Below are 25,207 nucleotides of genomic sequence, written 5' to 3'. Positions count from 1 at the left end.
TAGAAACAAAGGGCCCCTAATATAATCCAGTGTCATTTCTTCACCAATACCTACCAGTTATATACTTGGGAATCTCCTGAGAAGTGCCATCGGGACCTGCTTTCCAGCCTCCTTTTTTTTTAAACATTACTTTGGAGGAAGACTGCTCACTCACATTTGGCTCAGGCAATGAATGATGAGTAATTTTGGTTTGCCGCTGTCCTGAAGTTCCAGAATGAGGTTCTAGTGTATTTTCAAAAGGAAAACGAAAAGAAATATGTTACTTACGAGAGATAAAAATCATAGTAGAGAACTAACATTTGTTGGATGGCAACTGACCATGCTTTTAGTCCTACAACCACCCAATAAAGTAACTATCAACAGATAGGGAAGTCCCCCATCCAAGTACTAACCAGGCCTGACCTTGCTTAGCTTCTGATATCAGACAAGATCAGGCACATTCAAAGTGGTATGGCCATGTACTCAGGCAGGGAAGTAAATTAACTTGCCAAAGGTCATAAAGCTAGCAGATAGCATGCTAAGTAACCGTTTCAGCATGACATATAAAGAACCTTGAATTGGGCGGCACCTGTGGCTCAGCGGGTAGGGTGCCGGTCCCATATGCCGGAGGTGGCGGGTTCGAACCCAGCAAGGGCCAAAAAAAAAAGAACCTTGAATATAACAGATAAGGGTGTAATTTTCTCTGTATAAATACTGTAACATGAATTTTAAATCTAAGCTCCCTACTATGGTCTAAAGCAGTGGTTCTCAACCTTCCTAACGCCGTGGTCCTTTAATACAGTTCCTGTGGGCTGCAACCCACAGGTTGAGAACTGCTGGTCAAAAGGTTTGTGTCCCCACCAAATTCGTATGTTGAAATCCTAATCCCTGAGGTGATGGTATTAGGAGGTGGGGCCTTTGAGAGATGATTAAGTCATAAGGGCAGAGCCCTTATGAATGAAGTTAGCGTCCTTATAAAAGAGGCTCCAGAGAGACCCTCACTCCTTCCCACCATGTGCAGACACAGCAAGAGTGTGCTGTGAACCATAATGCAGGTCCTCAAGAGACCCCAATCCTGCCAGCTCCTTGATCTTGGACTTTTCAGACTCCAGAACCATGAGAAATAATTTTCTTTCTTTTTTTTTTTTTTTTTTTTTGAGACACAGTCTCACTATGTTGCCCTGGGCAGTGCCATGGCATCACAGCTCACAGAAACCTCAAACTCTTGGGCCTAGGAGATTCTCTTGCCTCAGCCACCCAAGTAGCTGGGACTACAGGCACATGCCACAATGCCCAGCTATTTTTTTGTTGCAACTGTCACTGTTGTTTAGCAGGCCCGGGCCAGGTTCAAACCTGCCAGTCTGGGTGTATGTGGCTGGTACTCTATCCACTGAGCTATAGGTGCCACCCAAGAGAAATAATTTTCTGTTATTTATAGTCTACCCAGTTTATGATATAGGTTGTGTATCCCTTAAATGCTTGGTACCAGAAGTGTTTCAGATTCCAGATTTTTCTGAATTTTAGACTATTTACAGATACATAATGAGGTATCTTAGACGTGGCACCCAATTCTAAACATGAAATTCAGCTATGTTTCATATATACCTTATATATATAGCCTGAAGATAATTTTATAAAATCTTTTAAATAATTTTGTGCTTGAAAAAAAAATTGTGTACACTGAACCACTAGAAAGCAAAGGTGTTCCTATCTCAGCCACCCATGTGGATCATCTTTGGCATCATTATGAGGCCTAGACTAAGGTGGAAAAATACCAGTTAACTCCTGCCAAATTTCTGGGCTTCAAGCTCTCAAAAAATGCAGTGTCTGGTTCACTCCCAAGATAGATGGTAAAGTACTCACTGACTTCTTGCTTGACTAACTCCCTGAGAAACAGACCAGGAGGTACCAACTGTTCCCAGACTGACCTTTAAGAAATACCAGGGAGGGCGGCGCCTGTGGCTCAGTGAGCAGGGCACCGGCCCCATATACCGAGGGTGGCGGGTTCAAACCTGGCCCCTGCCAAACTGCAACAAAAAAATAGCCGGGCGTTGTGGCGGGCGCCTGTAGTCCCAGCTACTCGGGAGGCTGAGGCAGGGGAATCGCCTAGGCCCAGGAGTTGGAGGTTGCTGTGAGCTGTGTGATGCCACGGTACTCTACCAAGGGCGATAAAGTGAAACTCTGTCTCTACAAAAAAAAAAAAAAAAAGAAATACCAGGGAAAGTACTGAAACAAAGATGTATGACTAACCGCAAAATTCTGCTTCTGTACAATGCTTGCTAACCTACCGGATGCACCTGGGCAGCCTGCATGCCAACCATGACGCGGACCAAGCCTTAAAAATCCAACCCCTTAAGCACTCGGGGCTGCTCTCTGAACCCCTGTGTTGGGTGTGAGGCAGTTGCCAGCCGGTTCTTCAATAAAGGGACTCTGCTATGAATTCGGCTTATTTGGTAGTGTGGTCTTTGTGGAACTCCTGGGCATAACATCATCATCATTCCTGATTCTGAATTTATATGCTCCTGATCAGCCATCCTTTTCTTATACTTATTCACACATAAGTACCTAATAAATAATACCTAACATTGAGGCCTTCAGCCTGCACAATGCCATTTTATTATCTTTTGTGGGCATGCTCACTGGATAAATCACAGCGGAAGGGGATTGGTAGCTTTTCTTTTCCCTTGAGAATGATGAATAAACTGTACACACCTTGTTTTTACCTGTGATCTATCATATGAAGAACTTTTGCATTAGGGATGGACGCTCAGCCTATACTTTTTATAGCAGTCCAAATGACACTCCTTTAAATACTATAATCCACATGGTTTTGTATAGTCAGTCTAATTCTAATTCAGTCTAATTCCTGACATACTCTGAGTTGAGAGCCACTATGCTAAACTAAAGAAGGAATTAAAAACAGTCTCTACACAAACATCTGGGCATTCAAATCAGTCTGACTCTAAGACAACATCAAATCTCTGTCTATGAACAAAGGGAGAGACCAGTAGAGAATTTTATAGTGTCCCTGCTTATTTCCACTGTGGTGCTAATTATTAAGCCACTATAATCTTGGAACTTGTTACAGGGTTTATCATTGTGATGTTTAAAAGAGATAATAGAAGTAAAAGGTTATCAGATGGTATAGCTATCAATTGTCGGATCTGCATCTAGATCTTTAAAACTGGAATTTAAATTTATGTAATCAGACCCAAAGCACAGTTTTTTAAAGCATTCCAAAAAAGTTCTTGGCCACCTGCTTTTATAATCTTCCCAAACTGGCATTTTCTTTCTTTTTTTTTTTTTGTAGAGACAGAGTCTCACTGTACCGCCCTCGGGTAGAGTGCCACGGCATCACACGGCTCACAGCAACCTCCAGCTCTTGGGCTTACGCGATTCTCTTGCCCCAGCCTCCCGAGCAGCTGGGACTACAGGCGCCTGCCACAACACCTGGCTATTTTTTTGTTGCAGTTTGGCCGGGGCTGGGTTTGAACCCGCCACCCTCCTCACTGAGCCACAGGCACCGCCCCCAAACTGGCATTTTCTACTGCTGGCCTGATGAACTGTCACCTTCTTATCACCTTGTAAAGTGCTAAAATCAGTCCAAAGGTTAAACGCAGATAACTGTCCTGTGTGTCTCTTAGGAAACATAGAAGTATAATTTAATAAAAATTAATGTCAAGACAAAAATGTCAACTCTAAAATATGTGTAGTCAGTTTTCATTATTCATAGAAGTTATATCCTATAAAGTCACAGTGAGCAATAACTTAGTGAACACGGAACTACTTCTCCTAGGAGATATACAGTATATACCTCACATAGAATATGCTCTTTAATCCTAAAAACAACTCATCCCGGTAGATTCTATGTCCTTTATTGTACAAAGGAGAAAATGAAGCTCAGAAGTGTTGAGTGACCTGCATCAGACCACCCCAAGGTTGAACTGTAGCTTCCTGCACTTCCTGTACCGTCCCTCTACTGCTTCCACCCTCTGACTATCTCTGAGGCGAGGGTGGAGGGGGCTAGAACAGGAAGGCACCAGGGAACCTCCCCTAGGGCTGTATAGCAGCCCTGCCCTCCACAGGGTGACTTGCATTCTTCTTGCTCTGTGCATGTCCACAAAAATGGCCAAATCTCATGGGTACTGACTTTCGGGTTACAAATAAACTTTAGCAAGTGGCAAATTTGCAAATAGGAAATTCAGTACTGTATCTGTTTTTAATTCGGTTCATTTACTACTGGACAATGACTGTCAAGAGAAGGTGACAAAAGCAACTAGATCAAAACGAGAGTGGAGCGAGCACTGTGTACACTTACCTTGCTTCTGAGGTTTCCCACCTCCATTATGGTGCTTTCCACCTCTATCAGCCACAAAGCCAGAGGATAAAGTCACATTGGTAGGCTGGTTTCTCATTTTCTTAGCATGTTTTCTTTCTTTTGCATTAGACATTTCTGGAAAAGAAGTCATAAATTTAACAGAGGGAAAGGAAACTTCCATTCAGAAATGAAAATAAATTTAAAAAATAAGTTTTCATGTGGCTCAAAATAAATCTATTAATAAAATAGATCCTATTAGTACATTCCAGTTTGCACTGGCAAATAAATCAATTCAAATGTTGTCACTATATAAAGTCTATTAGAAGAATGAAAATTAAGGTGAGATAAGATTGTTATGAGGAGGCTCGGTGCCTGTAGCTCAGTGGCTAGGGTGCCAGCCACATACACCGAAACTGGTGGGTTCGAACACAGCCCTGGCCTCCAAAACAATAACTACAACAAAAAGATTGTTATGAGGGTAAAACAAATTTTTAATTTAAAAAATTAAACAAAATTTACATTTTACCTTGATTCTTAGGTGAAATAAGAGCTACCTTGATTAATAAAATACAGAACACCCTACTCCCAAAGGATAACCTCTATAAAAACTGAACATAAATTAATGATGATTTCATTTCTACTCCCAAGATGAGACCAGTTACACCTTTGTTTTCTGAGACAGTCTCACTCTCTCACCCTGGCAGATGCAATGGCCATCATAGAGTGCAATGGCATCATCATAGCTTATAGCAACCTCAAACTCCTAGGCTTAAGTGATTCCCCTGCCTCAGCCTCTTGTGAGGCTGCAGGTTCTCAACACTGCAAGCTATTTTTAGAAAAATCAGCCAGGTGCAACTCTTGCTCAGGCTAGTCTCAAACTCCTGAGCAAGTGATCCTCCTGCCTCAGCCTCTTGTGTAGGATTATAGGCGTGATCCACCACACCCAGCCATGAGGCCAGTTATATCTTGTTTTTGTTTTTATGTAGTCAGAGTTCAATGACCTATATCTTTAATTCATAGATAAGCCGACTCTGTGGCTTAGCCAGTGTAGTATAATAGCAAGACAATGATTTCTATTTGAAGAAGAAGAAAAAAAAAGAACTCTAGTGGAGCCTAGTTGATTTACTCAGTAGTTATCAACTCTCAAATGCAACGCTCCTTTTTTTAGACTGATTCAAAATCAGTCAAGCCCAGGAAAATCCAATAGTAGCCTGATTCCTAACTCTTTTACACAAAAATGTTGGTTATGGGGTGGGCGCAGTGGCTCATGCCTGAAATCCCAGCATTTGGGAAGGCTGAGGTGGGAGGCTCAGTTGAAACCAGGAGTTCAAGACCAGCCTAAGCATGTTTTCTATTTTAAAATGAAATTAATATAGCCTATTAAGACACATAACTTTTACTAGTACACACCTTATAATGCATGTGCCATCTGAAACATAAAGGAGAACTAAAAAGTAATTTTAATAAAATAATATATCAATGTATTTCTGTATGTAACTATTTCACCACAACTATACTAGCTAACATCATGAAAAAGAGATTTTGAACCCAGGAGATAATCTCACCAACACAGGCACCAGCACACTCACTGGCACAATCCGTAAGGCCAGAAAAGGGAAGGAGGAAGGCTCCCCCACTCCTGCCCTGTCCAACGGTCATTAGCTCTTTCATTGCTAACTATATGAAGTCTGAGCGTCCTGAATGGAGACACATAAAGTGTGGAAGCTCAGAGTAACAGGCATTACCAAGCTGTTCTCAAAGTTATTTCAGTATTTTAACACAACTCTTTACTTCTACCTAGACAGAATTACCACGAACGCAATAGCTAAAAAGGCAAAGTAAATACAGGTGTCTCCTACTAGTGCCTCAAAGAGAAAATAACGATGCTGCTGGTGATGTAATTTTCCACACTGGTGAATACTCCTTGATAAGGTACACCCTGCCCACACTAAGAAAAAAGTATAAACTTATTTTGATTTATTGCATTCCTGAAAAATTTAGTGTATATTAAAACTGCAACCAATACTTTTTTTTTTTTTTTAAGAGATAAAGTCACACTCTGTTGCCCAGGGTAGAATGCAGTGGCATGACCAGAGCACACTGCAGTCTCAAATTCTTGGGCTCACCCTCCCAAGTAGTTAGGACTCTTTGGCCCATGCCACTGCGCCTGGATGTTTTTTTTTTTTTAATTTTTTGTAGAGAGATAGTCTGGCTATATTGCTCAGGCTGGTCTTGAACTGATCCTCCCACCTCAGCCTCCCTGGGATGATAGGTATGAGCCACTGTGCCCACCCCACAACCAACACTTTAATGTAAAAGAGTTAGGAACTGGGCTACTATTGGACTTTCCTGCACTTGGCAGGCTGTCTAACATCCCTGAGCCCTGCCCAATAAATGCCAGCAACCTTAGCCCAATCATCATGCCAACCAGAACACCTATACAAACTTCCAAAATGCCACATCAGGATTTGCTAGCTGTCACTGAGAGCCACTAATAAATTAATAACCACCCATTCACTTAGCTCCTTTTCCAATGCAAGACATCATACAAAATTAAGAGCCTGTGTGGTGTAGTGTTTAAAAGCCTTTACTCGGTCAGTACAGTGGCTCATGCCTGTAATCCTAGCACTCTGGTAGGCCGAGCCAAGTGAACTGCTTGAGCTCATGAGTTCAAGATCAGCCTGAGCAAAAAGCCATACCCCAATCTCTACTAAAAACAGAAAAACTGAGGCAAGCGGATTGCTTAAGCCCATGAGTTGGAGGTTGCTGTGAGCTATGATGCCACAGCACTCTACCCACAGTGACAGCTTGAGACTATCTCACAAAAAAAAAAAAAAACTTCACTCTGGAGTTAGAAAGACCTGGATTAAAATTCCTTCCTCTTTTTAGTTATATACTCTCAGAAAAATTATTTTCCTTCTTCGAGCTTCAGTCTCTTCCTCTATGGTTGCTAGAAGAATTAAATAAACATTAGATAGTTTATATACATACTATATGAGGTTCTAGTTTTATCAAACACATGTACACAAGTCACTTAGTATGGAGCTTTAGCTTTACACAAACTAAATACTCAATTCATAAATTTACTATTCTTTTTTATTTAACAGTAGCCTTTTATTTTTAATACCTATTATGCCATGAATTCATAGGGAAAAGGTTCCAGCAGCTCGGGGAGGCGCCTTTCCATTGAATATGACAAAGCCTGCTATGCCTATTATGCCATGAATTCATGGGGAATAGGTTCCAGCACCTTATATTCCTGTTCCATTGGTTCTCTTGGTTATCCTGTGTGGTATGCTATACACCTAATCATGCCATGAATTCACAGGGAATGAGTTCCAGGAGCTCAGGCTCCTCTCCGTTGGTTGTCACAAAGTGGGCTTCTCTGGGTGGCGCAGGCTGGTGCTTCAGCTGAACCCAGGTACCTTTCTCTTTGGCTGCCTTCTTTTTCTGATCATTTTCCTTTGGAGAAGCTATCTCAGCTCATAGAGGGCTTAATATGCTCAATATGAACATTAATAAACAAGTTCATAACTACTTTGTTTATAACAATGCCAAATGCATGCTGGTAATAACATTGTAGACTCTTCTAGTTCTGCTATGGTAACATTTGTATGGGATGCCTTTTTGAACAGTGCCCATTCCCTTAGTATTTACAATATCACCTATCCTGTAGATTCACATATGTGTGGCCAAAAGAACAAGTCCATGTTTTCTAAAATGCCTAGAGAACACGTATCAGGTGCCTCTCCTCTTTCCCTTTGTGTTTGTCATTTTGGTGAATTACAGGAAGATGGCATCTCTGGCCGAAAGGGATGATAGCTATTATTCTTAAATAATAAATGAAATACACAGGGATTTATATCATTTCAGTGCCTTGGTCCATTCTGCTTTCACCTAAATGAAAGACAACTATATATACACCCAAAAACATTTTTCAAATTAAACAATCAATCAGAAGTAAACAGAGTTCTATAGAATGGTTGGCTAGTGAAGTGCATGATTCAGATAGGCCTGCATTAAGAACCATTCAAAATATTTCACAAAACAATTGAGTCCTTCTACTGTTACCTGCTTGAATCAGAATTTACCCAGCAAGACAAAGCATGACCATGGGAACCCTAACTCTACTCAGGATAAGAATGAACCAAGAGCAGGCTGGTGCTAGAGTATTAGGGTAAACTTGGGAACATCTCTGAGCTTTGATTCTAGGTGAAAAAGTGAGGAGATTGAACTAGCAGTGGTCTTCAAACAGTTCTAACAGCAGAAGAGAAAAATACAGAATGCATCCTTATGAAGTCTGAGAATTTACCTTAAAAGAGCTTCCAGAAGGAATCTTAACTTTTTGTTGTTGTTGTTTTTGTTTTTGTAGAGACAGTCTCACTCTATCGCCCTCGGTAGAGTGCCGTGGCATCACACAGCTCACAGCAACTCCAACTCCTGGGTTTAGGCGATTCTCTTGCCTCAACCTCCCAAGCAGCTGGGACTACAGGCACCTGCCATAATGCCTGGCTATTTTTTTGTTGTTCCAGTTCAGCCGGGGATGGGTATGAACCCACCACCCTTGGTATATGGGGCCGGCGCCCTACTCACTGAGCCACAGGCACAGCCTGGAATCTTAACTCTTATCCTAACATTTCAGTCAATTTTATATCTATTCCTAATAGTATAGTTTGTGGTTTTCATCTTCATTCCTTTGGTCAAACTTTAATGATGTACAGGCTTTATAAAAATGTGCCCCCTAATCTACAAACTAAAGATGTACCAGCTTTATAAAAATGTATCCCCTAATCTACAAACTAAGATGTACCAGACTTTATAAAAATGTTCCCCCTAATCTTCAAATAAAATGAATGTCATGTTTTCTCACACAGCTTAGTATCCTCTGCTTGACCAGACATACTCCTTAACATACTGGACTCCCGTCTGAGAACCTCTGTAAGTTGACCACCCAAGGGACTATAACAAACTGACCAACATCCAGAGATGGTCAACATAAGGAACTTTTCTGGAGCATTACAAATAATACTATGGTCTATGAAAATTAAGGTTATCGATGTAGGGAGGTGGTCAACTTTGGAGGTTTTACTGTACATGATTTCAGTTTTCTTCCACATCTAAAAAAGTTGGGGGTGGCGCCTGTAGCTCAAAGGAGTAGGGCACCAGCCCCATATACCAGAGGTGGCGGGTTCAAACCCAGCCCTGGCCAAAAAAAAGAAGTTGGTGATATAGACTTGATATAAAATCTGTCTTAAGAATAAAGGTAACTTGTTTCACAAGAAATGTTTTATACAAGTTGAATTATTTGTAGTGCTGCAAGAAAGCTCCTCATTTAAAGAATCATATGGTGAATTACTTTGTAAATAAAAAAGCATCTCCTAATTATCCGGTTTAACCAAATTTAACCAACTTTGGGGTACTTATTATGTGCCTAATAGTTTCAGGCTGTGTGAAATACCAAAGTAGTCTAAGGATGTGTTCTTCAAAAGAACTGGGTCATCTTAGGTAGCTAATATTAACTGAGAACTTTATGTGTCAGGCACTCACAACTCTATCAGGGAGGTACTAGTATTATCCTCACTTATGAATGAAAAAAACTGAAGCACAGAGAGGTGATATAAACTGCCCAAGGTCACCACACTTGTGAATGTGCTGGAATTCAAACCAGGAATTCTGACTCTATTCACTGTACTTAAAACACATAACAATTAGAGAATAAGACCACATATAATAAAATAATTAAATTTTGTAGTATAACACAATAGGAAACTGGAGGAGAAAAAGAAAAAATATGAATTGGTAGGAAAAGTAATCAAAAAACAGGATTTCAGTTAGCTGGAATTTGGATACATAGGGAAGAAAGAATATTCAGCAATTTATGGTGTAAATACAGAAGTGAGGAAGCTAGACTACTAAAATGGGAAGAGAATGAAATTGAATAGGTAAGGGAAGGATAAACTGGAAGGTCTTTTATTCCAAGCTGAGGCCCTAAACCGATGAAAAAGATGTGAAGGTTCTTATTTATTTTTTTGTAGAGACAGAGTCTCACTGTACCGCCCTCGGTAGAGTGCCGTGGCGTCACACGGCTCACAGCAACCTCTAACTCTTGGGCTTACGCGATTCTCTTGCCTCAGCCTCCCAAGCAGCTGGGACTACAGGCGCGCGCCACAACGCCCGGCTATTTTTTTGTTGCAGTTTGGCCGGGGCTGGGTTTGAACCCGTCACCCTCGGCATATGGGGCCGGCGCCCTACTCACCGAGCCACAGGTGCCGCCCAAGATGTGAAGGTTCTTGAGCCGGAAGTAGGAAGGTCAAAACCTTAGCACTATGTAAGGCAAAATGACAGGGAATAAAGGAGATTTTCTTTTTTTTTTTTTTTTTGTAGAGACAGAGTCTCACCTTATTGCCCTCGGTAGAGTGCCGTGGCGTCACACAGCTCACAGCAACCTCCAAATCCTTGGGCTTAGGCGATTCTCTTGCCTCAGCCTCCCGAGTAGCTGGGACTACAGGCACCCGCCACAACGCCCGGCTATTTTTTTGTTGCAGTTTGGCCGGGGCTGGGTTTGAACCCGCCACCCTCGGCATATGGGGCCGGCGCCCTACCCGCTGAGCCACAGGCGCCGCCCTAAAGGAGATTTTCTTATACTACACTTTGGAAACAGGGAAGGCATCTTACCTTTCTTCACTGCGGCACCCAGCACCTTGCAGAGTGCCCTGCACAAAGTAGTGGCCCAGTATCTACTTGTGAATGTATGCACGCACGCATAAATGAAGACGTGAATCGTGCCTATAAAGCATACATTAACAGGGTGAAAAAATACTAAGCCAAATACCACCCTTTCTGACACAGCAGAATTTCACAAGGGTTCTAGGCCATCAGCTAGATCACTATCTTACCTTTTGAAACCCGATTCCAGGCACTCAAAATAAGGGAATCTGGGAGGAGCGAGAAGGTGGACAACGCCCAGATCTCAGCGTGGTCCCTGAATGACCCGTCTCACACCTTCAGGGTGGCAGAAGGTGGGGGTGGGGGGTTTGCAAGCCCATTCCCGGCACGGCCTCCGCTTGGCAGGGCAACGAAGGTAAATGTAGAGACCTAGGGGCTCGAGCGCAGGGACAGGAGATGCAACAAGGGCAAGCGATGCCCCGGGCGCAGGCAGCAAGGACAGAGAGAAGGTCTACACAGTCCGAGGCAGAGAAGATGCGATGTGAGGCGAGCCAGGGCGCAGGCGCCAGGCGGGGGCCGCCACACACACCCTCTCCAAACTCGAGGGTCCTAGAAGGCACCAACCTCTCCGGACCTACCTGCTGAACACTCTGAGGGATCCCGGAGTCAGAATGACCAAACCTCGGCGACTACAGTCCCCACCAAAACGAAACGGACGGCGAGCGAGCTGAACGGCGCATGCGCCAGCGCGGGCTTCCTCCACGTGGCCTGGAGTGGCGCCGAGACTACAACTCCCAGAATGCCGTGCGAACTGCCCCTGGGGGCGCCTGAGGGCGGAGAAGCCGTGGAGCGGTCAGTTGGCTGGGACCTGAGCTGAGTAGTTGGGCTTGTAACTTAGGGGCCGCAAGAGTGGAGGACTGGCCATGTCGTCCTTGATCAGAAGAGTGATCAGCACCGCAAAAGCCCCGGGGGCCATTGGCCCCTACAGGTAACGTGGTTTGTGGGAGCATCGTCAGAGCTGGGGCGTGTTTGAACCGAGGTTCGAGGCCGGGGCCACTCCAGGTCAGAGCGCCCCTGACCAGTCCCGTGGAACACGCAAGGAAACTGAGCCTGGAAAGGGGGCAGTGCACCCGGAGACCCACCGCGAGTTGGGAACCCCAGTGGAACCCCGAGCCTGCGCTTTGGGGAACTCTGCCTCTGGCTGCGAAGCCTAGCCTGCCAGGACTCTTTTCTGCTCAGAAATCTGTTCTGTGTTCTGACCTTTATTTTGATTGGGGCGGTTTTGTTTGTTTGTTTGTTTTTTGTTTTGTAACAGCTTTGTTAAAATTCACTCCTTTAACATGCACGATTTAGTTTTTACCATCATTATAAAACTGTGCAGCTATCACCACTTCCTGATCTCAGACACTTTCTTCACCCCAAAAAGAAAGCCCATACGCGTTAGCATTCACTCACCATTCTCTTCCCCAGCCCCTGACAACTACTAACCTACTTTCCATATCTATGGATTCTATTCATAGAATCATAAAATACGCTCTCTTTTGTGACTAGCTTCTTAGCATAATATTTGGTTTAACCCTTTCTTCATTGAAAAGAGAAAACCCTGAGGCTGAGGCAGGAGAATCGCTTGAGCCCAGGAGCTGGAGGTTGCTGTGAGCTGTGTGATGCCACGGCACTCTACCAAGGGCCATAAAGTGAGACTCTGTCTCTACAAAAAAAAAAGAAGAAGAAAAGAAAAGAGAAAACCCCATCAAGAGATGTTTGTCTCTTCTGGGGAGAGTTGAGTTCTTTTCACAGAAATGCTTAGCAAATCCCGGCACATCTGCCCAAGCCACTGGTTTTCAAAACACACATAGAAATGGCATTGCGATGTTTATAAATTGATTGCCCATTCTTATTTCCCATTAATAAAATCAAATACATGTTCAAATCACTGCGGAAGCTTATTTTCTAAGATTGCCCAACATGCTCTAGCAGCTAAGTATGTGTATAGTGGCCAGAAAGTCCACCCTCTGTGTACGTGTTTCCACTTGTCAGAAGTGCCTTTAAATAGAAAGGTTAATTCGTTTTTTAAAAAACTTGTATAAAACTACTGGATCCTGCCAGGTGTGGTGGCTCATACCTTTAATCCCAGCACTTTGGGAGGCCAAAGCAAGAGGATCCCTTGAGCCTGGGCGTTTGAGGTTGCAATGAGTTATGATTGCACCATTGCAGTCCAGCCTGGGTGATAAAACAAGACCCTGTTTCAAAAAACAAATCCCCCAGCTATTAGATCCTGTCCTTTGTATTCTTAGAGATTTATTTCTGTAATTCGTGTTTAATTTTTTCTCAGCTACTTGAATTAGAATTGTCATTTATATGTAATCTTGTAACCCTTTCTCCGTTTTTCCTTTTTAAAGTACAGTTTATCTTGTTTGCTCACTGTTAAAAGATCCAAGACAGAAAAACTTCTACAACTGTAGAACTAGGACAGACATCTATTGAACAATACTATGCCAAATAATTCACATATACAAAACTGCATTAAAAAAAAAAAAAAACAGTGTAAAGGACATCCTTCATCAATATGGGGAAAGGAAAAGAAATTTTTAATTTTGTGCAGGCTATATGCCAGCCACCATTTCAACCACCTTCCTAAGTGCCATCCCCCTTTTACAAAAAGAAAACTGAAGCTCACAGTAAACTTTTCCAGGGTCAGATAGTCCATGAGTGACAGCTTGATTTAAACTCAAGCCCTAACTGCCTACTCTATATTACACTGCAATGAGAAATAGCACTTAGAGGTGGCAGAATAGTAATTACTATAGTAGTGTTAGAAATAAAATGCCATGGGAATGAAGTGACAGGTGGGGGAGAGAGTGAAATAGAAAAAGAGAAATTGACTCTAACCTGGGGTGGAGAAAGAAAAAGAATATTAGTAAGGCTCCTTGTGAGAGGTAGTCCTTGGGTTTTTATGTTGCATTTGCCATTTATAGGAGTGTTGTATAAAGTTTGATTTTTAAATTACTTCGTTAAGGATTTCAACAGAAAGTCACTGAGTGAAGGGCATCCCAGATAGAGAGAAGGGCTTGAGTGAGGGCCTAGAGGTAGAAGAATGCATGGTGTAAAGGTTTCTGGGAGGTAGTTTTAGTAATTCAAGCATCTTTTTTTTTTTTTTGCCATATCTGTGTACAACCTGTATTATAGTTTGTATTATAATTTACTTAACATATTTCTTTGAGATGGCTCACTTTATTTGACAAATTTAATTTAAAAAGGAAGCTTTGCAGGCCAGATGAAGTGGCTCACACCTATAAACCTAGCACTTTGCAGGGCAGAGGCAGGAAGATCACTTGAGCTCGGGAATTCAAGACCAACCTGAACAAGAGTGAAACCCTGTCTCTACTAAAAATAGAAAAATTGGCCCAGCATTGTGACAGGCACCTGTAGTCCCAGCTGCTTCGTAGGCTGAGGCGAGAGGATTGCTTGGACCCAGGAGTTTCAGGTTGCTGTGAGCTAGGCTGATGCCAGGGCACTCAACCTATATACAACAGAGTTAGACTCTTGTCTTCAAAACAAAAAAGGAAACATTGCAACAGTATGCTAAATAGATAACTATCCAATGCAAAGCAAAATAAAAAAAAATAAACTCAAAAGTATTATTTGTAGCTAGATATGCAGTTGGTTCAAAACCTGAGGCCTGCTCTCTCTGTTAAAAGTGATGTTTCTTTAGACTTGTTTTCTAAAAATAGTTTTCTCTATAATGTAATCAGAAGAGTTGAAGTAATAATTACTAACATTTACTGATGCTTTCTCAGCGCTAGGCACTGTTCAAAGTGCTTTATGTGCACCGTTACTAGTAGAGTCTCCATTTTCCAGATGAAGAAACAGTATGCAAGGTCAAATAGCTTGGCCAAGGTCACACCCCTGAGAGGTGGTATAACAAAATTTGATTAGGCAATGGGTTGCATAGCCCAGTCTTAATCATTTGTTTAGTTTTCTGTCCCCTGCATAGGATTGAAAGGGAGTTTTTCCTTACTGTGATTCACTGTGTATAACAGACACCATAGGGAAATACTAATTAAAAGTTAGACTTTTAATTTTTGTTTGGCCTCTTTTTAATTGTATGGCCTTGCAGAGTGACTTAACCTTTCTTCGTAGGTTTCTTTATCTTCTAAATGGGCATAACAATACTTCTTCATAAGATTGTGGGAATTAAGTAAAATAGAGACCAATAAATAAATTTTAGCAGGGTCCAGGCCGTGATAGTTTCTAATATTAAATTGAAAGTATGAACTTTACTTTATATATAATGAGGAGCCATCAAATGTTTTTGAGAAGGAAGGAATACGATCAGATCTATTTTAAGAAGAGAATTCTGATAAAAATTTGGAGGAGGGCTGGGCACCCGTAGCTCAGTGGTTAGGGCACCAGCCACATGCACCAGGACTGGTAGGTTTGAACCTGGCCCTGGCCTACTAAAACCAAACCAAAACAAAACAAAACAAAATAGCTGGGTGTAGTGGCGGGTGCATGTAGTCCCAGCTACTAGGGAGGCTGAGGCAAGAGAATCACTTGAGCCCAAGAGTTTGAGGTTGCTGTGAGCTATGACATCACGGCATTCTACCAAGGGTGACAAAGTGAGACTATGTCTCAATTTAAAAAAAAGGAAGAAAGAAAGAAATTTGGAGAAGAAGATAGAATAGTTACAGGGAATTACAATATTAGCAAAAATCACTAATCTTCCTCCTTCTGCTTTGATACCTCTCCTTCAATCACACTGTAGTATACCATTTAGAAAAACACTTCAGAACAAAAGTGACACTTTAGGAAAATTAAAATGATTACAAGAAGCACTTTGTCCTGGAGCCTGCTAAAGAGCATACAGCTTCCTTGACCTATTTACTGATACTGTGTACTGTGTTCAAAAAAGAAAGCACAACAGTAATATTCTTGGTTGACCCAGAGATGGGGTCAACTGTTTATAATGCTGCAAACAAAACGGATCTGAATATGCCAGCATGAGAAGAGAAAAGCCATCAACCAGCTTCATGGGGTGAAGACTTCCCAGGACATTGTGCCTCTTATGTACTAGGTGACTAGAAATGGTGCTTATTTTCGGCATTTTATGTTTAAGAAAAAACTACAACAACTAACTAGTTGTATCCTGATAAAGTTAACTGGACAAGAGTTTTCATGCATGGTATTGACAGTGAGTATATTTTTTGAAATTTCTGGCTCCTTTCCAGGAAGCATTCGAGCATGTTGGACTTTCAGTCCCTGGCATTGGGGTGGATTGGAGTATTGTCACTAATTAGCCAGTCAGCTCAGCACATTTCAGGAACACTTCAGGACAGAATCTTGAAGATTTCAACATCACATTATGTTGCATTGCCCTCTATTTTGCTACCACACCATCCAAATAGTCATAAATTTTTGAAATGATAGCCCACATGGCATAGGTTATGACATGAGAATTATTATTTGAATGCTTTTTGAAACTGTGATTATCCTTTGACCTGGAAGTCGAACAATATACTTTTAAATTTTCTGGGGCCTAACAACTTGTCTGCAGAGTCCTGCTCAGCATATCCAATTATCAACTGTCACCTATCCAATTATTTTTGTGAACAAAACTCTTTAAATGTCTAAGAGGTAACTCATAGAGCTCAGATGGTGTCAAGAGTTCCAGCACTGACTTTTAATATTCTGGTGTTGGAGGGAGTGTTTCTTTTACAGTCTTAAAGTTTTTGAGAGTTGAAGGTACTTCGCAAAGGGCCTAGGGCAGACAGCCTAATTCTACAGAGGACAGTAATAGCAATGATACTATTTAACCTGAGAAAAGATTACAAATTAACATGCTCCATAGTTATACATTTGTCGGCCAATGTGAAAGCCAGATCATTGAGAGGAATTCCTAGACCTTCTAGACCAGCGGTTTTCAACCTGTAACTGTATTAAAGGGTGGCAGCATTAGGAAGGTTGAGAACCACTGTTCTAGACTGTTGCCACATTTAAATATACTTTCAGTTTTCCAATGATTAAAGAAATATTGGAAACAATGGTGACTTGTTAAATAAAAGTATGTGCATATAGTGAAATTTAAAAAGAATGAGGAAGTTAAGAAGAATGAGGAAGCATTCTACACATAGTTATGGAAAGATCCTCATGATCTACTGTTCAGTGAAAAAGCAAAGTGTGGGCGGCGCCTGTGGCTCAGTCGGTAAGGCGCCGGCCCCATATACCGAGGGTGGCGGGCTGAACTGCAACCAAAAAATAGCCGGGCGTTGTGGCGGGCACCTGTAGTCCCAGCTACTCGGGAAGCTGAGGCAGGAGAATCGCTGAAGCCCAGGAGTTGGAGGTTGCTGTGAGCTGTGTGATGCCACGGCACTCTACCGAGGGCTATAAAGTGAGACTCTGTCTCTACAAAAAAAAAAAAGAAAAAGAAAAGTGTGTAAGAGTACTTAATATACCATATTTTATGTAGAAGGAGGGAGCAAATGTGTGTGTATGTATGTATATATATATATATATATATATATAATTTGGTTTTGTTGATATATATATATATATATATATATAAAGAAACTTTGGAAGAATACATAAAGAGCAGTGGTTCTTGGCTGATGACTAACCAAATGGGGAACAGGATGGAAGGGAGGCTTTTCACTGTGATTCATTGTATATTTTATGGATTTTTGCAGTATGTGAATGCTCTCCTACTCAAAAAGCTAGATTATAGGCTCGGCGCCTGTACCTCAAGCGGCTAAGGTGCCAGCCACATACAGTGGAGCTGGCGGATTCAAATCCAGCCCGGGCCCGACAAACAATGACAAGTATAACCGAAAATAGCTGGGTATTGTGGCAGGTGCCTATAGTTCCAGCTACTTGGGAGGCTGAGGTCAGAGGATTGCTTACGCCCAAGAGTTTGAGGTTGCTGTGAGCAGTGAGGCTACATCACTCTACACAGGGTGACAGCTTGAGACTCTGTCTCAAAAAAAAGAAAAGAAATTTAGATTATAAAGAGAAAAATGTGATCAAGAAGACCAGGGGAAACATCATGAAAGTCTGGGCCACATTGGAATACAGAAGAACAGGAAACTAGGTGAAAAATAAAATGAGAACATCTTCAATTTCTAGATAAACATGAAAATGGTAAAACACATTTCACTTCTAAATTAAAATTATATTAAGGTTTCTCTCTTCAACATCTTAAACAACAGGCTGTCCATCCCAAAACTGTAAAACGTTTGTTTGGCTTTTTTGAGGTATTAATGTAGTACGTTCCTTTTCCTGTGATTTTATCTTAATTCAGGACTAGTTACAAAAGTAAGCACTTGGCAGAAAGGAAGTTTAGCCTCAAAAGTACATCTTTGGGTGTGCTCAATGGCCCACGCCTGTAATCCTAGCACTTTGGGAAGCCACGGCGAGAGGATTGCTTTGAGGCCACAAGTTCGAGACTGCCCTGAGCAACATGGTGAAACCCCATCTCTATAAGAAGTCAAAAAATTAGCTGGGCCTGGTGGCATCCTCCTATATCTCAGCTACTCAGGAGGCTGGGTCAGGAGGTTTGCTTGAGCCCAGGAGTTCGAGGCTGCAGTATGCTATGATGATACCACTGCACTCTAGCCCAGGTAACGGCAAGACCCTGTCTCAAAAACAAAAAAAAAGTGCATCTTTAATTGACCCTTCAAGATGCAGTGACAGATCTTATCTGAGAATGACTACTTATATTTTTAGAGGGCTCTTGGCATTGAATTTTTTGTCTCTTACACCTTTATTGAGGTGTAAGTACTTAAAAAATCAACCATTTTAAATGTAGTGTTCATGAGTTTTGGTAAACTTATAAAATCATGCATCCATTACAATCAAATTAAACTGCCAAAGAAGTATTTTCTAAGGTGTCAGTACTGTTTTGCATTCCAGTTGCTCTGCATAGTCACCAGTGCTGCTTATTATCAGTAATATCTTATTGTGGGTAATGTGTCTTCTTGTGGTTTTGCTTTGCATTTCTCTAATGACCAATGATGTTGAACAACTTTCATAGACTCGTTAACTCTTTGTGGGGTTTTTTTTTTTTTTTTTTGCTTGTTTGTTTGTTTGAGACAGGATCTCACTCTTTTGTCTAGGGTAGCATGCAGTGGCATCATCATAGCTCACTGCAACCTCAAATGCCTGGGCTCAGGTTATCCTTCTGCCTCAGCCTCGTGAGTAGTTAGGACTATGGGAGCATGCCAGTCAATTTTTCTATTTTTTATAGAGACACAATCTTGCTGTGTTGCTCAGGCTGGTTTCAAACTCCTGAGCACAAGTAATCCTCCTACCACAGCCTCCCAAAGTGCTAGGATTACAGGCATGAGCCACTGTGCTGGCCCATCTTTGTATATTTTCTTTTGTGAAGTATCTGGTTAAATTATTTGCCTAGTTTTTATTGGGCTGTTTGTCTTAATATTATTGAATTAAAAGAGTTCTTCATATATTTTGATAAATAAATTTTTAATTTTAATAAAGTCCATTATCTTTTTTTTTTTAGTTTTATAGTTTGTACTTTTTGTGTCCTATTGAAGGACTCTTTTAGCATTGAATTTTATATTTTATGCTCACATATACACTGGCTTTCTTTTTATTGCAGTCAAGCTGTGTTAGTCGACAGGACCATTTACATTTCAGGACAGATAGGCATGGACCCAACAAGTGGACAGGTTGTGCCAGGAGGGGTAACAGAAGAAGCTAAACAGGTAAGTCATTTTCCACATTGTAGTCTCCCTTTTCTACTACTTTTTAATGTTGAAGAGTATTAATTATTAATAATCCACTTTTCTGATTTGTTTTATAGAAATTAAAAGATAAATGCTTTTTAAATTACTTATAGCATGACTTAAGATGGTTTTTGATTTAAGAGTTGGAAATTTGACAAATCATTTAACAGCCAAAAAGATTCTACCTGTTCATCTACAGTGACTTTAAAACTAAATTGTTGAAATCAAATAACATGTTGCTACATCCCGTAGATTGGGAAATTTTCTTTTCAGAACCATTGACCGGTCCTGTGTCCTAAAAAACAAACCAAAAACCCCATTATCACAGAAGTTAAAAAGCAAACATTTTTTCAAATAAGAAAGGGGAATATAATTCTTTAATGCATTCACTGAGTCATTTACAATACCGAAAGACTTATAATACTGAAAACAATTAAATGTCTATCTATAAGGCACTGATTGAATAAATCATGCTAACTCCATATAACTAAATTGATGTGGAAAGAGCTCCAAGATAATTGTTACATGACAAAATGAAACCAGGATGCAGAACAGTACGCAGAGTATGCTACCACCTGTGTGTTTAGGAATATGTAGCTTTATTGGCCAGGCATGGTGGCTTACCTCTAATCCTAGCACTTTGGGAAACCAAGACAGGAAGATTACTTGAGGCTGAAAGTTTGAGACCAGCGTGGGCAACATAGCTCAAGCCTTTGTCCCACCTCAGCCTCCCTAGTAGCTGGGACTACCATTTCCAGCCTTTTTTTTTTTTTTTTCCTTTTTAAGAGATGGGTACCCAGCTACTAGAGAGGATGAGGTGAGAGGATGGCTTGAGTCCAGCAGTTTGAGGTAACAGTGAGCTATGATTGCACCCTGCTTTCCAACCTAGGTGACAGAGGAGGACCCCACGTCTTCAAAAAAAACATGTAGATTTATGCTAGTGTAAGTATTGATTGTCTCTAGAAGGATATACAAGAAACTAGAAACAGTGGTCACTGTATATGCTTTTTTGGCCATATCCACATATTACCTATTTAGAAGATTATTATTCAAAAACATAAAAGTATACCAAATGTTATGTTGTAACCAGTAATGGGAGGAAGAATGAATTGGAAAAAAATGGATCGTGTAAAATGTTTTTTCAACAGCCAGAGTGTCAAACATTTACATAATTTACTAATATCGTTTTTTGACAAAAAGGAAAAAAAAACCTTTAAAGTCAAATATTGCTTTGAAAGAAAACATGTTTTAATGCTTTCTAGCCCATACTTGTTCTCGAAATGATACAGAGTAAGAAATCCCAGAAATTGTTTCTGTTTCAGCTTAATGGACAATAACTGAAAACTTGATGTGTTTTAGCACTGGAAAAAGGACTTCAACCCAATCTTTTTACTCAAAAAAGGAGACAAAATTTTCATTGTATTTTGGAATGATTCATTTTGTTAAAGGAAAACTAAAATAATTCACTCATATAGAAGAGTCCTAAAAAGGGGGGGGGGGGATTTTTCTGCAACATAAGCTATTTAAGGAGGTATTAGTAAAGATGATTAATTGGATTTAATCAAAGCTTTTGTTTATTTATTTATTTTTCTTTTGATTTAATCAAAGCTTTAAATATAATATCAGGGTCTTAGACCTTTCCTGGCTTGGTTCACAGGCTCTTAAAAACATGGGTGAAATTCTGAAAGCTGCAGGCTGTGACTTCACTAATGGTAAGCAACTTGATATTACTTCACATTTCTGTGTGATACATGTATTTCTTTGGTGTTTATGAAAAACATGGCATCCATGAACATGTCATGACAATATCTTTGTTGCTTTTTAAACTTGTTTGAATGGTCTGGGAAACAACATTGTTCTCCAGGCTTATTTTAATCAAGACAGTCACAAAATCATACACTGTTTTTCTAAGTAATGTTTTAGATCAGACCAAATAGCTAAAGGTAATGACAATGTATATATCTTCTAGTGGTAAAAACAACTGTTTTGTTGGCTGACATAAATGACTTCAATACTGTCAATGAAATCTACAAACAGTGTAAGTAATTGGATTTATTTCTATTTTCCGTTTTTAAAGAGAAATTAATCTCTTAACATAAATGAATTTTTACCATGAATTAAGAGTAATGGGAGATGCTAAAGAAATGATCATAGCCTGTAGTCCCAGCTACCCAGGAGGCTGAGGTGGGAGGATCACTTGAGCCTAGGAGTTCAAGGTTGCCACGAGCTATGATCGTGCCACTGCACACTGGCCTGGGCAACAGAGCAAGATCCCCATGTCAACAGAAAAATTTTTTAAGGTCCTATCCTAAAAGAATTAGTAGTCTGATTGGAAACATACAGTATACCCCCATGAAAAAGTATAAAGAGATTTCTGCTGCATTCTCTAAAACAATATACTAAAAGCCTATATATCCACCTTTCTGAAGCTTAATTTTGTCCTACCTTACTCAGGCTTTTTTAGCCTCCTAAAAAAAAATTTTTTTTGGCAGTTTTTGACCGGGGCTGGGTTTGAACCCGCCACCTCTGGCATATGGGGCCGGTGCCCCACCCCTTTGAGCCACAGGCACTGCCCCCTCCTAAAAATTTTTTATATACATAGGTCGTAGTACTATTGCTGTTTGGTCCAGCCACCACGTTACTTACTTACTTAACTCTTCTGTTTCTCAGTTTCTTCATGTGCAGAATGGGGGTGCTATGCTGCTGCCTTATGTAGTTGTTAAAATGAATAAATGAGTCACTATACATGTAAAGCACTTAGAACCGTTTCTAAAACAAAATTAATGTGTATTATAGAAATTATATGATAAAAAATTTTATCAAACATATCTAAATGCAAGCTTTTCTGAGCTTTTTAAAAATGTTGCTTATACATATGAACTGACTAGTCTATGAAGCACTTCCAGATTCTTGATTATACAGTGTTGAATAGCAATCCAATTCTAAAAACTAAAATGAAATTATTTTAAATTCAGATTTCAAGAGTAATTTTCCTGCTAGAGCTGCTTACCAGGTTGCTGCTTTACCCAAAGTAAGTATACTTGAAAAGGGCTAATGTACACAATTTTAAATTTCCACATTGTTTTCTTAAAACAACAAACTAAGCACTGTGAAAGGAAGCTAAAAATGAAAAGTAGTAGTCCCTGTACCCCAAGAACTTAAAGCCCAAAAGGAAACACCCCATATTACAGGCATGGAAAAGAAATTAAGAAAGCGTGTAAGACAACATATTTTGTTTTTACTTTTTTAAAAATAAAATTTTGACCAGGAGCTACACCCAAGAAAACTTGAGCAAGTGGACTCATAAGACAACATATTAACATGATGAACATAACAGAATTAGAGTACTTAAATCATGAGAAAAAAGTAAAGTAGCAGTTATGTTGTAGTAATGTTACTTAAGTTTGTGCCAGGTTGGTTTCTGACTTCTGTTGTAAAACTTTCACTTGGGGATGGCGCCGATAGCTCAGTGGGTAGGGCACCGGCCCCATACACCAAGGCTGGCAGGTTCAAACCCAGCCTGGGCCTGTAGAACAACAATGACAACGCAAAAAAAAAAAAAAAGTAGCCAGGCATTGTGGCGGGTGCCTGTAGTCCCAGCTCCTTGGGAGGCTGAGGCAAGAGAATTGCTTGAGCCCAAGAGTTTGAGGTTGCTGTGAGCTGTGACATCATGGCACTATACCCAGGGTGACAGCTTGAGACTCTGTCTCAAAAAAAAAAAGTTTCACTTGCTTATCATATAAAAAACTAGATCTTACATTAGAGAAATAATCTCTATACTAGGGGTACCTGTGTTTCTCACCATTCTGATTTTGATATTCTAATCTAACTGGAATCTGTTAGCAGCATAATAGTCCTGCTAATAAAGAAGCATCTTTTACTGACTTCCACTTATAATTTTCTACTAAAGAAAATTTATTTCCTAAAATTGGCATTTTTATTGCTTTAATTAGTTATTACTTGGAATGAACATCAACTTTTTAAGGTATGGGTATAGTAGAAAGAGCTCTGCACGTGGAACCACAGGTAAGACTTTGAACCTCTGCTATCTAGTTTTCCAAGTTAGGTTGAGTTAATTTACCTTTCTAAGCTTCAGTACATTTTATGAATTGAGGAAAAGACCATCTATATGAATAGGGCTGCTATGAGAATCATATAAGCTAATATGGTACATGAACTTGCATGGCCTAGTAACCTGGCCTATTGTACATTCTTAGTGAATATTCCTTTCTCCTATTGCTCTTTGAAAGATACTGTTTTGCTGTTAGTTGTGTGTTTTTAGTAGATATTATGGCACTCTTAATTTGTGCAAAATTATTGAAACCTTGTTTCATTATTTTCTTTACAGGGAGCCAGAATTGAAATTGAAGCAGTAGCCATCCAAGGACCTCTCACAACAGCATGACTATAAGTGGGCCTAGTGTGTTGTCTGGAATTTTTAACATGTCAGTTGTTACAATTCATGTAACATCTTAATTAACATCTTAATTTTTACGATTGAGAAAAGTATAAGCTTGACTAAAATATCTGAAGTGATTATGGAAATACCATATAACAGGGGTAGTTGAATATGAATTGAAGATTAGATAATGAATCTAGTTATTGATGTAAATTACATTTACATACTCCCATATTACTGAAAGTAGGAAAAAGTTACTCGTTATGTAGTTACTCAAATAAGTAAAAGTAAAGTGAAGTAACAGGAATAATGAGATATGTCCCTGAGAAATAACCAGAAGCATACCGAATCAAACTAATGATGTGAAATAGTTCTCATGTCAGATTTGTGATTTACTTGAATAAAATTAAAGTATTTAAATTTGAATGGTAGAGGCCTAGGAGAAAAAAGTGGACCAAAATTTTATATAGATAATATTTTTCTAATGAAATAAAATAGACATGCAGATTTCCATTGGTGTGATTTTGTTCACTTTTTCTTTAGCCATTTAATTTATAGATTAAAACATTCTATCTAATAAAGGTGATATGAGAGGGTGTGAAGTTAAATCTCCAACTGTTTTCGTTTCTTTTTCTTTCTTTCTTTTTTTTTATTAAATCATAGCTGTGTACATTAATGTAATCATGGGGTACAATGTGCTGGTTTTATATACAATTTGAAATGTTTTCATCAAACTGGTTACCATACCCTTCACAGCATTTTCTTAGTTATTATGTTAAGACATTTATATTCTACACCTAGTAAATTTCACATGTACCCTTGTAAGATGCACCGTAGGTGTGGTCCCACCAATTACTCTCCCTCCACCCATCCTTCCCACTCCCCTCCCCTCTCTCTCCCCTTTCCCCTTCTTCTTGGGCTATAATTGAGTTACAGCTTTCATAATAAAGCTATAAATTGATTTCATAATAAGACTGAGTACATTGGATACTTTTTCTTCCATTCATGAGATACTTTGCTAAGAAGAATATGTTCCAGCTCCATCCATGTGAACATGTAAGAGGTAAAGTCTCCATCTTTAAGGCTGCATAATATTTCATGGTGTAC

General features: G+C 40.1%; 2 protein-coding genes across 2 annotated transcripts in view; one reads left to right on the top strand and one right to left on the bottom strand.

Moving 5' to 3' along the window:
- Positions 1–11,665, bottom strand: part of POP1 (POP1 homolog, ribonuclease P/MRP subunit) — a 37,990-nt gene extending 26,325 nt beyond the window's left edge. Inside the window, exons 1-3 of the mRNA XM_053559060.1 lie at positions 11,602–11,665; positions 4,298–4,432; positions 55–222 (exon numbers count right to left, since the gene is read on the bottom strand). Of these exons, the coding sequence (XP_053415035.1) occupies positions 55–222; positions 4,298–4,430 (301 nt within the window). The 5' untranslated portion in view covers positions 4,431–4,432; positions 11,602–11,665. The remainder of the gene's footprint in view (positions 1–54; positions 223–4,297; positions 4,433–11,601) is intronic.
- Positions 11,666–11,792: 127 nt separating this feature from the next.
- RIDA (reactive intermediate imine deaminase A homolog) lies at positions 11,793–24,611 on the top strand. The gene is made up of 6 exons (XM_053559069.1): positions 11,793–11,951; positions 19,575–19,680; positions 21,359–21,413; positions 21,671–21,739; positions 22,677–22,732; positions 24,050–24,611. The coding sequence occupies exons 1-6, from the start codon at positions 11,887–11,889 to the stop codon at positions 24,104–24,106; spliced, it is 408 nt and encodes a 135-aa protein (XP_053415044.1). The 5' UTR covers positions 11,793–11,886; the 3' UTR covers positions 24,107–24,611.
- Positions 24,612–25,207: the final 596 nt, after the last annotated feature.

The sequence above is a fragment of the Nycticebus coucang genome, chromosome 13 (genome assembly GCF_027406575.1).
Source record: "Nycticebus coucang isolate mNycCou1 chromosome 13, mNycCou1.pri, whole genome shotgun sequence".
Lineage (NCBI taxonomy): Eukaryota > Metazoa > Chordata > Mammalia > Primates > Lorisidae > Nycticebus > Nycticebus coucang.
The sequence above is the reverse complement of the archived record's forward strand: the minus strand, read 5'-3'. Positions and strand labels throughout refer to the sequence as shown.

Excerpts from the sequence above, each read along its gene's own strand:
- RIDA (XM_053559069.1), top strand. The coding sequence starts at position 11,887 with ATGTCGTCCTTGATCAGAAGAGTGATCAGCACCGCAAAAGCCCCGGGG. Across the intron at positions 11,952-19,574 it reads GGGGCCATTGGCCCCTACAG|TCAAGCTGTGTTAGTCGACA; the intron begins GTAACGTGGTTT and ends TTTTTATTGCAG. Across the intron at positions 21,740-22,676 it reads CAATGAAATCTACAAACAGT|ATTTCAAGAGTAATTTTCCT; the intron begins GTAAGTAATTGG and ends TTTTAAATTCAG.